This window comes from Candoia aspera, chromosome 12 (genome assembly GCF_035149785.1).
Source record: "Candoia aspera isolate rCanAsp1 chromosome 12, rCanAsp1.hap2, whole genome shotgun sequence".
Taxonomy (NCBI): domain Eukaryota; kingdom Metazoa; phylum Chordata; class Lepidosauria; order Squamata; family Boidae; genus Candoia; species Candoia aspera.
Window position 1 is genome coordinate 17,526,167 of NC_086164.1, and position 12,420 is coordinate 17,538,586.

The 12,420-nt window shown below is 42.4% G+C and overlaps 2 protein-coding genes across 2 annotated transcripts in view; both read left to right on the forward strand.

The window, feature by feature from the left end:
• LOC134504521 (putative bifunctional UDP-N-acetylglucosamine transferase and deubiquitinase ALG13) overlaps window positions 1-5,005 on the forward strand; it is a 45,539-nt gene extending 40,534 nt beyond the window's left edge. Inside the window, exons 19-21 of the mRNA XM_063313770.1 lie at window positions 467-507; window positions 1,982-2,116; window positions 4,539-5,005. Coding sequence (XP_063169840.1) covers window positions 467-507; window positions 1,982-2,116; window positions 4,539-4,925 — 563 coding nt within the window. The 3' untranslated portion in view covers window positions 4,926-5,005. The remainder of the gene's footprint in view (window positions 1-466; window positions 508-1,981; window positions 2,117-4,538) is intronic.
• Window positions 1-12,408, forward strand: part of LOC134504245 (UDP-N-acetylglucosamine transferase subunit ALG13 homolog) — an 80,247-nt gene extending 67,839 nt beyond the window's left edge. The window contains exon 5 of the mRNA XM_063313361.1: window positions 12,397-12,408. The gene's annotated coding sequence lies outside the window, so the exon portion shown is untranslated. The remainder of the gene's footprint in view (window positions 1-12,396) is intronic.
• The last annotated feature ends 12 nt before the right edge of the window (window positions 12,409-12,420 follow it).

The window sequence follows — 12,420 nt, forward strand, 5'->3', positions numbered from 1 at the left end:
GAAGCCGAGCCGGGAAATTTGATTGTCAATTCCATTTGTTTTTCCAGATATTACATGTGTTCGTTTTTCTTCTTCTCCTTCTTTGTTTTTATCCCTTGATAGTCTACACTTTGCAGGTTTTGGTTCATCTGAGGCCATGGGTACCTATTCTGTTTGTGGGTACAGTTACAAAAACCACAACGCTCTGTCCCAGTTCTGAAATGTAAGGGATGATTTAGTCAAACCAATAGCCTTTCCTAAAATTGACCTTTCTATTCATAACCAAAGTTGGTGAGTAAACAAGTTCCATTTAAATATGTTTGTAAGCCAATTTGAAAAGCCCCTGAATGCTAGCTACTTGGGAGAAAATATCTTACCTCAAAAGTTTTCATACGAATAGGTGGACAAAGATGTAAAAAATGCAAATATTCAGACCTTAATTTAAGATGTGTACGAAAATGCAGTGACTAAATTCTTTTCTTTTCAGACCCAAAGATTTTGCAGTATTACTTTAATTTGGGTTTGCAGGTAGGTGCCCTTTAGAAGTCTAGTGGTACAGCCACCTTTTGTGGCAGTGGGGACATCAGTCTTTGGTGGACAGAGATGTTTTTCAGATTTTCTGAAGTCTGATGGGGAATCCTTTGGTTGAAGTCTGCAATAGGCATTGTGTGGAAGATCCTGGAGCTTCTCTATCTTCACCAAGGATTTTAAATAGATTGCTTTTATCCATGCTGACTTCCTAAGCTGCTGTTCCCTAGCTGGGCAAATATTTGCCAGAGCTGGAAAGAGGAGTGTAAGAGAAGCAGCATTGATGGGTAAGACAAGAGTTAAGTATTACTTCCTTAGGGAATGCCCAGTTTATTATTATTATTTTTGAAAAAAGTTTACAAAAGAAATAGATTCCCATTCTTCTCTTGTATTATTTGTCCCTCACATAAAGCACAGAAAAATAATTTCTGCTCATTTGTAAAGATACTTTAATGTATTTCTTTTACCAGACCTGTGTCGCTAAAATGCAGCGACTTTCTCCTCTGGCCATTTATTTTTGCAGATCAGATGTAATAGATTGGGAATCCATCTAAGTTTTAGCCAGATTTCCCTCACGTTGAAGAATTCCTGCCCCCATAATGCACTGGCTGGGACATTAGATGGGAGCTGAAACCTGAAGAGTTGAAACCCCAAACGCTTGGTTGCAGAAGGCAACTCTCAGCCCATTCAAACCAATGGCCTAAGAGGAACAGGAGTGACATCCTGGGTAATGGGAGTAACATCCCATTAATTATAATGGTGGGGTTTGATCTGACTCATCCACTGAGCTTACACCTAGTCATGAGCTCCAGCAGCACACAGTTTTTGGTGTCAACACGGCTGGCAGTCAAAAGGTCTAACTCATCCCCATTGCTGTCTTCCATGAAGGAACGCAGAGAATTTCCAATTTGAAGACTGCTCTGTTCAGTAGCAGGAAAAATGTGGTCAATCTTATCCTGGTTTGGATAGCATTATAGTTATAAGGACAAAGGTTCTGGAGCTGGTATAAGCTCCTCCGTTATCCGAGGAGTGATTTCTAATACAAATCTCGATCCCAGCAAGGTTGCTAGAAAGGAGATTGGAAATTCTCCTCTCTAATAAGCACATAAAAATGTTGTTTCTAAACAGCAAGTAGCTCCATTGCTGGAATTCTTGCCACCCCATCTCTTCCATCTCAGTAAATCTGGCTAAAGAGAACTCTGTGAAAATCATGTTTGGAAGGAATGAGGTTTTAGGCAGCCACTAAACCACTTGACCATCCTTTGGGACAAAGCATGCTTTTGAATGCTCTGCTGACTAAGATTAGCTGTGTTGTGCCCTTGATCCAGTGCGTTGTGCAGGACAGTTGATCCACCCAATGCATTTCTAGCATAAGTAGATCTAAATGGGCAGATTTCAACAGCTGCTGCGGTCAGTCTGGGCAGCAACAGCTCACCAGTTTAAAATTTGATTTTCTTGCCTTGAATTGCCCTAGTATTACCACCAGAGCTGCTGGAACCCCGTGATGTACGTACAGCAAGCACCACCATCACCTCACATGGAACCCTACCAGGCATACACTGAGCCCGTCTCTGCAGTGGATCCATCAGCGCCTCTGCCTTACCCCGACGTAGGGAGGAATGATGTGCGCCAGATGCCTGTAGACACGTCGGCAACCGGTTGGTCTCTGAGTAGTGATCGTTTAAGCAGGCTTAGTGTCACCAACCTGAATTTGTCATGGCAGATTCAGTCCTTTCAAAATGCTTTCTATTTTTTTTTTAACTGTGTGTGCATATATTCACAGCTTCAGTTCTGCATTCAGCCAGACTGATGAGTGGCCTCTCTTGAGGCCAGGACTTGGTTATTACCTGATTAACCTGCCTGGTTTTTTTCTGAATCTCTTTTTCCCTCTGTATGGCATAATCCCTTCTAGTAACTTCATTAATAATAAAAATATTATTTTATTCTAGACCATTATGCAAATGTAACTATAATGAGAATAGCAGAAGAACCATTAACTCTTCCCACTGTTCACCAGCTGTAATGGTTGCCTATTCTAAAACACCATCAGACTCGTGAGCAGAAATGCAAAGATATCTGATTTATTAAAGAATAGTATGCAGGTTCACAGAGAAAGCTGAGAATGATGAAAGCGTGCCAAATTCAAACTAAAAACCCTCGGTGCAAATGAAATCCCTCCCCCCGTAGAATCTTCTCAAGTTCACAATCCCAGGTGCTCCTAACGGTTTCTGATGGTCTGCGGGAAAAGGCCTTGAACAGAGAACATAACCCAAACACATTCCATTGTCCTGATTTCACATACAGAGCTTGGCACAAGGTCTCACAGCAGCTCCCTCCCAAACAGAAACGCTCGTCAGCGCCATGGCAGGTGAAACGTTACGATGTACGAACTACATTGAATCAGTGAACGTGACACCAGCGCAGTGAGGCACTGGTGAAGATGATCAAAATTCAAGTCTTCTGTAGGTCCAACGCAACCTAGAATAGTGTCTCCTTGTGCTAAACTGGAATAAAGGGATAACATACTTAGCTCAGCTCCTGATGACTGTCAGGACATGACCATGTAACTTTCTTGCCAACAATATGGAAGTAATTTGCTGTTTCCTTGGTTTTTTTTCCCCCTGTATAGTCTTTAGTCCTGAGATTCTTCTTTCTAAGTCAGCGTTTCTCAACTTTAGCAACTTTAAGATGGGTGGACTTCAACTCCCAGAATTTCCCAGCCAGCATGGCTGGCTGGGGATTTCTGGGAATTGAAGTCCACCCATCTCCAAGTTGCTAAGGTTGGGAATCATGGGTCTAAGTACTTCTCAGTTTAGTTTTTGAAGATCAGTGACAGCTAAGAGCTTCTACCAGCCATAGGCTAGGCAGAGAAGCAAGCTCCTCAATTATCATGAGTGTTTGGGATTACAGATTCCTTCAATAATCCAGTTACATCTGCCAGTTTCCAGTGTTAATAATGCTACTTTCCAGAGGTGCTGTAATAGCAATATATTTTTCTCCCTGAGGAACAAGGGGAAAAAAGGCAGCTGTGGTGAAAAATAGCATTTTTCTTTTTTGATAAGAGCAACAAACTGTTCCCTTTCCTCCCAGGAGACCTTCCTGGGAGCTGTTTTGAGATTTCAATTCGTTTTTAAAACCTCTGGGAAAACAGTTCTGCAGCAGGGCGCCTCACACAGTTCATCCTGGGAAGATCTCTCCTTTAACGCATGTTAGGTTCACATTGAACGCTGTTGGAACATAGATCTGTTCAGTCATTGGGCTGGATGGATTAAGTATTTGCTTTGCAATTATGGTATTGCAGTAATCTAATTTCACGGTTCAGCGTGAGTAACATGTGCAATAAAGCCTTTGGCTTTCTATTTTTGTCACTTGTGGTCACGTTCAAATGCATGCTGTGGAAGGGAGGAGGATTCTGTAGTTAGTTAAAGTTGCCGGTCATGCAGAAGACAATGTGTGGTCCAACTTTACCCAATTGGACGTTGTCTGGACACTTGGTTATCCCCCGCCCAGCATGACTGTTGTATTAGCTAGGGGAGTTTCATGGGAGTTGTATTCTAAACTACCATGGTAGTTGGTAAGTGGGGTAGGGCTGCTGGGTTTTATTAATTGATAAATCCACCTAATGTAGTTAATGGATCAGGACACATTGTAAACAGTGCCTTGTAGGGGAAAGAGCGATATATAAATCGAATTGTTGTTGCTAGGTCTGGAAAGCCAAGTTGGGGACAGATCATTCTGGAGAAGGTTTCTATGGTTGCTAAGACTTGGTGGCAAAATAACTAATGCAAAAGAATGAATTAATCATTGTCGATGATGAGAATGGAGGACTTGCAGACCTCTGTGCATGTGCTTCAACTGATTCTGTGTGTAAAAAGGCAAGGCTAGCCATGGCTTTAGTTCAGTGGTCATAGACTTAGCATCTTAAAATGATGCCTTTATTGAGGTTAATTTGCAGATATATTGAATTGGTTTAAAAGAGGTTGATTAAGCAACTCCAGACATTTCTTAACAATCAATCACTAGTCTGACAGTACCAAATTAGCATGCTGTCCAGGCCTTTAACCACTGAATTCTTTAAAGGTTATTATCCGAGAAATGCCCTCTCTGTTGATACTTCATGTGGAATATCTCCCCCTCTTCCAGGTGCCTCATCCGTCACAGAACCACCTCCGCTACCACCTGGAGCAATCTATTACCCCGTTGTAACAGACCCATACACCCCGCCAGCTCTGCCAGGATACGAATCGTGCATCCCGTTTGTGCCTGCATATCACTGCGTCAGTCCTTGGTACCCGGTCGGTCCGTCCTATGGGAACTCTGCCCGAATCCACAATACTGTTAATCCCAGCCATTTCCACCAGGTTAGCTACGTTACCTCATCCAATCCTGCACCGCATTTTATAGCTCAAAGCATGTAGACTCGGAAGGATTCCGTCTGGGAGCCTTCCGCCACTTGGAACTACAGCTCCCAGAATGCTGTTGCAGTTCCAACTGTCTGGAAGGCAATCTAATGCAACTCTTCTTGCGTTTTATGTTGCTTGGTTCGTTTCTCTCTCCTTCTGCCACACTGTTCCATTGGCTAACCTTCCAGTGGCTCAAAGGAGATTTTGTTTATTTTTTCATGTTTTAGATCAACGTTGATTTGTATTTATGGTGGGGGGAGGGGTGCAGTCTTTAACATTTTAGGACCACGGACACCGCTGTAACTTCAAACTTCCATCGGACGTCGCTGCAACAAGACGGTTCGTAACATGTTCAGAGGAGTACCAGTTAGACTCATGACATTTTCTGCATAATAACACAGTAGATGTTGGCATTAGCTAGATGACTTACACTGTAAAGCTGTTCTTTGTCAGATTTCATGGATGTTGACTCTTGGATCCTGTTGCCCCTTTAATAAAAAGGCAAAAACAGTGGAAAACAAAGCTTGATGTTTAGAATTCCGAGACCATTTACCAGTTGCTAACGCGGCCATTCCTTGACTGAAACAGAACCACCTTTCCACAGTATGCTTGGTTGAAAAGACAGAGCCCTACCGACTGTTCTCTCTTTTTAATCTGGTCTTCTGAAGGTGGGGACTTGGGCACTGTGCCCCGCTGTTGTGGTGGTCTGTATTCTGTCTGTAAAAAAGAAAAAAAAATCTGCACAAATGGTGGTAAAACTGGGGAGGGGGGTAGGATTTGGCACCAACAGCACTGAATAAATTTAAAAAGCACGTAAGATCATCTAGTCCTTATTTACCTGAGTGAGTGAAGCAGAACCAGCTATACTGAAACCATCAGGCCAGAATGTCAGCCCTTCAGGTTAAGTGAAGGCAGGATACAGACTCCACCAGAAATATAGGAACTCTCCTTTATTGAAATAGCCTCGAGAACAGAGTCCTGAAAGCCTGACAGCATTTCCTTTTCTCTCCCTTTGTACCAAAGGGAGTCAAGGTGAGGTCAGGAAGCTTCTTTCCAACACCTTCTTCCCTCCCAGGGCTTAATTCACGTTTTGCTCACCGTCTCTGCTGTCTTCTCCAAGGTCACCTCTGTGGTCCTCCGCACCCGGGGAAAAGAGAAAAGGCAGGCAGAAGACTCCAAATTCTGTTTTAGGAAGCTGTAAAATACTGCATCAGAAGACACCCATAGCATTCGTTCTGCTTTAGAGCTGCTTCAAGGTGGTTGCTTTGCAGCGTTTAATCTTTTTTGCTTTGGCGCCACGTTCTGGATGAAATACCGAGTTGCCATCGGAACTTGACTGGAGGAATTTCAAATGACATATAACACTCATATATCCCAGAGCCCCCAGTGAAGCTAACCTGAAGCAGCTGGAATCCAATATTTCTGGCTGGAAAATAGTGGGGGTGATTGGGGGGGAGAGCATGCTCCCTGCAGCCGTTCCATCAGGCTGAAGGACAGAGATCGTGTTCCTCTCCTGTGTGTGGTGTTTTCCTCAAAAGTTAAATTAGGGAGGATCACCGTTGGTGGCAGCCAGCGTGTAGCAGGGTCTCTGGATTGCAGCAGGGTAGAAATGTGGACAGTAGATAAAATAATCTGGATTGGATTTGGTGAAGACTTGAAAGAGAGATCAACAGGCTGTGGCTTAGGCTGGGAAGGTTAAGAAAAAAACTCCTAGAAGACAAAAGTGGCAAAGCACTGCCAGGTTGATGCCAAGGAAGCTGCAAAGGCACAGCCATGGAATTGCCAATCAAACATTTACCTAGATTAGGAAATACGTGGAATTAGCAGTCTTGACCTAAAACTCTTATCAAAGTATCCCAATCTGGCCTATACTTCTTTGAAAAAATTATGTAGTCTTTCATTTCCTCCCCCTCCCCACAAAAAACACCAACAACCCTGTTTAATATTCTGTGTGGTTCAGAGATGGACATTTTGACTGAGGGTTACAGATGGAATAAAACTTGGTCTTCCTAGTCCTGGAGGTTCTGCTCAGAGAGAAGATAAAAAGAAATGCAAGACTCTAAATCAGTGTTTCTCAGCCTTGGCCGCTTTAAGATGGGTGGATTTCAACTCCCAGAATTCCCCAGCCAGCAAGGTTGAGAAACACTGCTCTAAAAACTTTCTGTGATCAACGGGGGGGGGGGGGGGATTAAAGTGGTGAGTTACAAAAAAAAAAAAAGCTTTGGAGATTTTTTTAGGCTGCATCAGCACAAGGTCATCCCTTACCTACCATCTTCTAGAGACATTGTTCCAGTTTTGGTCACAAAGCTCAACATCCTTTCTGGTGGAAGATGTTCCCAAATGGAGAATAAGCAGTGTGAATTGACACAAAATATTCCTTCTATTCAAGATCCCACCCAGTTCCCTTTATTGCAGTTTTCTGTTGTTATTTTTTTTCTTAATTGCTAGCAGACTATGGTCATTGCCTTCTTTTTTGTCCTCTTGCCTATTTTTTTTTTTCTTCATTCAACAAACGGTTCATCGAAGCATTTGGTGACACTTCTGTGGCATGCAGATGGTGCTGCTTAAAGATCCAATAACTTTGAACCTTTGCTTGGAATACAGTACTCTTCCCCATGCTGAAGATACCTGGGTACTGTTGTGTATTTCCTTGGTAGGTCCAGATCTCTGCTAGATGGAGAAGACGGAAGACACACTCTGGGCTTTATCTTTTTTTCCCTATTGTGTGGGCAATATGTAAATAAAATTATTCAACTTTACAGCTGCACAAGCATTAGAAGTGAAGAATGTATTTGGCCTAGGACTTTGCCTCTCAAAGTTTTGATTTCTAATGCCTAAAAAGATCTTGGCATAAAGACGCAATACTAGATGATGCTCATGTAAAAGTTCAGAGGCAGAGAAATTGCTTTGTAAAACGTCTGATTCTTGCAAGTCTTTTGCCACTTCACTGTTTGCAAAACAAAATATGCAGAATAGTTAATGCTGAAGATTATATCATGCTCACAGAAGAGTATAACAGACTAAATTTTCAATTTATATAAGTAACAATAGTTTGGGCTGCCTGGATATGTAGTTTTATTTTTCAATTTCAGTAAACCCATGCTAATCAGTGTCTCTTGCTGAACATATTTTTTGTGATACTTTTCCTACTTAAATTCCTCCAAAATATTTTTACTATTTAACATTTCTTTCAATAAAGGAGCCTGTGCGACCGATCATGGCAGGTTGTGCACAATGAAAATAAATCCCCTCATATTCCCAGCAGATCATTACATCTAATTAAAACTGGAGCATGATGCTCTTTTAGGTGACAGATATATGCATTCCCAAAAATAAATATGAAAAATTGTTCCAAAGTTTCCCCTTTCATACCAGAGTGTTCCCAATTCTGCAGTTCTTTTATTTAAAGAGAACCTTGCTGTGAACCGTTGCCAAAATTAGGCTGGTAGAGGTAGAATGAATGGAGGTTTCAGGCATACCGATAATTAAGGCTGCTGGACTGAGAAGGCTGAACTGACAACTACTTAGCATCAACAGCAGCTTCCATACAGAATGTCTTGGTTGGACCTCCTTCTATGTAATGTTTTACACTCTAGTTGAGAAAAGTGAGCTCCATAATCATTGTATGGTCCATCCACCTATAAAACCCACAGTTTTGCCAATCAGGTAGATATTTGGAGCTGACCTAGAAGGTTGAGTGACCTGCATCCTCACTTGGAAACCAAGGAGAGTTCCTGTGGAGATGTGTTTTTTTTTTTTCCCTTTCTCCCAAGAAAACAGAAAATGCTTGCCTTGTGTGGAAGGAGCTGAGATGGCGTTAGATAAACGGTTGCCATATAAAAGGTAGATTCAACTCTGAGGCGGAGAAGGGACAGTACGTGCTTAGCAGGCACTGTAGGGAATCACAAAGATGACCTTGGAGAAAGAATTGTTTTGCAGTTAGCAAAATGGTTAGAAAGAAACTTAAAAGTGACCCCACTTTGACTCTTTGGTATAAGAGGAAGGGTGGGAAAATACCATCAGGCTTTCAAGATTCTTCTACTATAGCGTACATCAATAAAGCAGAATTCCAGTATTTGTGGAGTCTGGTCTCTGACCTGGCCTACCTCATAGGACTCGCATCTATCTTGAAAGCCTGTCACATTGCTTTTCCAAGGTCATCTTGTGGTTTTCTACAGGCCCGTGGATTAAATTTTCATCTCTGGTGGCTGCAGGTAGATGCGAGAAGTGTCTTTACCAGCAGAGCAGCCTATACACAGATGGCCCAACAGTTTGGTATAATGCAATTTCCCAGTTAAATCTTTTGCTATGCTGCTTTATTAGGTCGATTGATAAAACCAATTACTACGGGTTAGTGAATGGTCTGAGAGTATCTGATGTAGTAGTACTGGAGAAGAAAAGGCACAGGACATAGACAAAAATTGCGGATTCTTTCCAATTTAAGACTATAGCATGCTACATTTTGAGTTACTTCCACAAACAATAGCCAAAACTAGCAGTTAGTGTCAGTTCTTGGTGCTTTCCAAATTTTGACTCCTCCAGCTATGCTGGGATTGCATTTCCCAAAATTTGCAAGTAAGGAGAGAGAAGGTTATTCCAACATGCCCTGAATGTTGGATGAACAAAGTTGAGTATATTTTCTCCAAATGCATAGGCATGGATGATAGGTTGAAATAAGCTAGGAGTGGGGCCATTGGGTTCATCTGCTTAAATATTTGCTAAAATGCCAGCCTCAGGGACAAGGAAAAAAACACTGACCTGTTCACATTTGACAGGCAAGCCATCTAGGTGATATTTGCTGACCTGAGTGAGATTTTCCGCTGTTTTTTGTCCTCTCAAGGAGCGACAAGGGACTTCTCACACCAAAACTGCCTACCCATCCTTATATTTCCATTATTTAACTTTTGACACTATGTTCATGCACAAAACAGAATAGGATTTTGCATAATCTGGTCAGAGAGATGGGAAAGTTGAGCCATTCTCAGTATGGTGCATGCGGTTTTCTTTCTGGGATGCAGCTAGTAAATTTAAAGGAGCCTGGCTCAACTCTAGCAAAGATGTTATGATGTTAAACACTCTGTTGTTTTTACTATTGTAGCCAGAATAGCTGTAGAATATCAGTATGCTGTGACGGGAGGGCTGCCACTAAACTGGTGCTTGGTTAGACAGTTGTCATTTTGCACTTGCATTGGCTTCCCTGTTCTGATCAGTAAAGAGTGTGACCTATTCAGAAAAAAGTGTTCTCAAAAGGCAGGTGTATCAGAAGGTAACACAGCCAAACACCTGCCCTGACTTACGCATGCACAGATTGCAGGTCCCTCCTTTTGCCGATGGGCTGGTCAAGTTTCCTCTCCTAATGCAACAGCTCATTCAGCCGACAGTTAAAACTGAAAAGACAGATCAATGGAGCAACAGCTGGTGCTGAGTTGAGTGTATTGACCACTTCATGGCACTTACGTGGGTCTAAAGGTGCCAGGAGCAGCAGCTACAGGTCTCTGCCACAGTATCTGATTGGCATGTGCCTGTCTGTGGTGGGTAGATTCCTCCTTTATGGCAGGAGCAATGATCAAAGTCCTGACCACCTCAATTTTCATTTTAAGTTCTGCATGGGAAGAAGAGAATAACTTTAATATAGTTAAAGAAAATTTAAAATGTACACGTAACAAATTCTAGCTTCAGGATACAGGTTGTCGTCACTTGGCCATTTGTTTAGTGATGGTTTGGACTTACCATGGTGCTGAAAAAAACTGATGTATGACTGGTTCTCACACTTAAAACCGTTGCAGTGTCCCCACAGTCACGTGATCACAATTTGGGAGCTTGGCAACTGGTTCACATTTACGATCGCTGCAGTGTCCCGTGGCCATGCGATCGCCATTTCCTGACCAGCTTCTGGCAAGCAAAATCAATTGGGAACTGCTTGACTCACTTAATGACCATGTGGTTTGCTTAACGCCTGTGGCAATTTGCTTAATGACTGCCGCAAAAAAGGTAATATTGGGTTGGATTTACTTAATGACCGCTTTGCTTAGCGACCAAAAATTCAGTCCCAATTGTGGTCGTTAAGCGAGGACTACCTGTAGACATTGAGACCAAACCCCCCAGACATCTTCCCATCAGTTGGAGCCTCCAGCTAGAGAAACCTCTATCGCCTCTATTGCACATACAGAAGTTAATGGTCATTTTTATCTTAAATGCTGCTGGTGGGACAGTGTTATTTTACAGCACCTGGAGCCAGTTTAAAAGGCTTCAGCGGTGTCTGGAGCTCTGCGAGAGAAATGCATTGAGGCTCAGAAGGCTGAGCATGACCCTTTCACTCACTCCTACATCTGCTACTTGGGTGGCTGAATCACTTTGTCTAATAGGACTAGTTCAGCTGCAATTTACTGCTTTATAAATTGGGTCTGTTCCTACTCTCTGGAGGGTCAGCAAATAATTCAGTTTGGTGCAGCAGAGCCCCTCAGATAGGCAAGGGTAAGGACTTGTAAATCTGGTTGAGAAATCTGGGTTTTTGGACATACGGTGCATTAGTGTATTGTTACAAGTGAATCCAGAGCTGTACATATTTATGCAAGCTCATCCTGAAACTACACATTGCATTAAGCATGCAGCTGCTGCTCAAAGATGCATTTCCCTGAATGTAGAGTCTAGGGGCTGAAATTAATTACATAGCTTGCTTGTGATGATTGGATTTTTCTTTCCCAAAGTTTTTGAGGAGAGGACAATCAAGATTGAGAACAAAGTGAAGTGCAGAAGTCTTTCAAATTGGAAAGATTAGAGCCTGTGCACCAGCAGGGTGCTGGGGGAGCACCCATTTGCTTAACAGCTTTTTTAAAAAGCATTTTGTCGGAGGAAGCAGCTTGATGCAAACTGTAGCTGATGCTCACATACAGTTTGCCCCTAAAAATAACACATCTGTGTCCTCATATGGAGGCCCAGTAAGCAGATAGTCATCACCAGGTTCAATTGTTAAGTGTGTAACTTGGTTAATGACATAGAAAGCAGCAAGTCCACCTCTTCCTTCTTCCCAGTAACGTGGTGTAAACCATGCCATGAGCTTTCTCACCCCTGCAAGCAGTTATCGTGAGTTTGGGAGTTGCAGGGAGAAATCTGATCTTTTGCATTCTGCAGGAGATTTTTCCCATACTAAATGTTGGGAAATTTACCTGCAGGACTGAGATGTAGAATCAGTTTTTTTTCTAGGCAGGTGCAAGACAAAGAGAAAGGTGGTTGATCTGAATGGGAAAGAGCTGAGCATAGAAATTCTAACTCCAGTCGCAGTAAATGGGATCAATTTTGCAGGATTGGACAATTTGCTCTGTGGGGATCTGGGCCTACTGAGCTGTTGACTTAAAGTAGACCAATTCCGTTATGCTTATGCTTTTCAGTCACTTGTAAATAAAATAGACTGCAGAGTTCTGGGGCTTGATCACATCCAAAATAAATTGATCTCCAGAGTGTCTCCCTTCTCAGAAGTCAAATGCACACAACAACATTTTGACTCACCTTT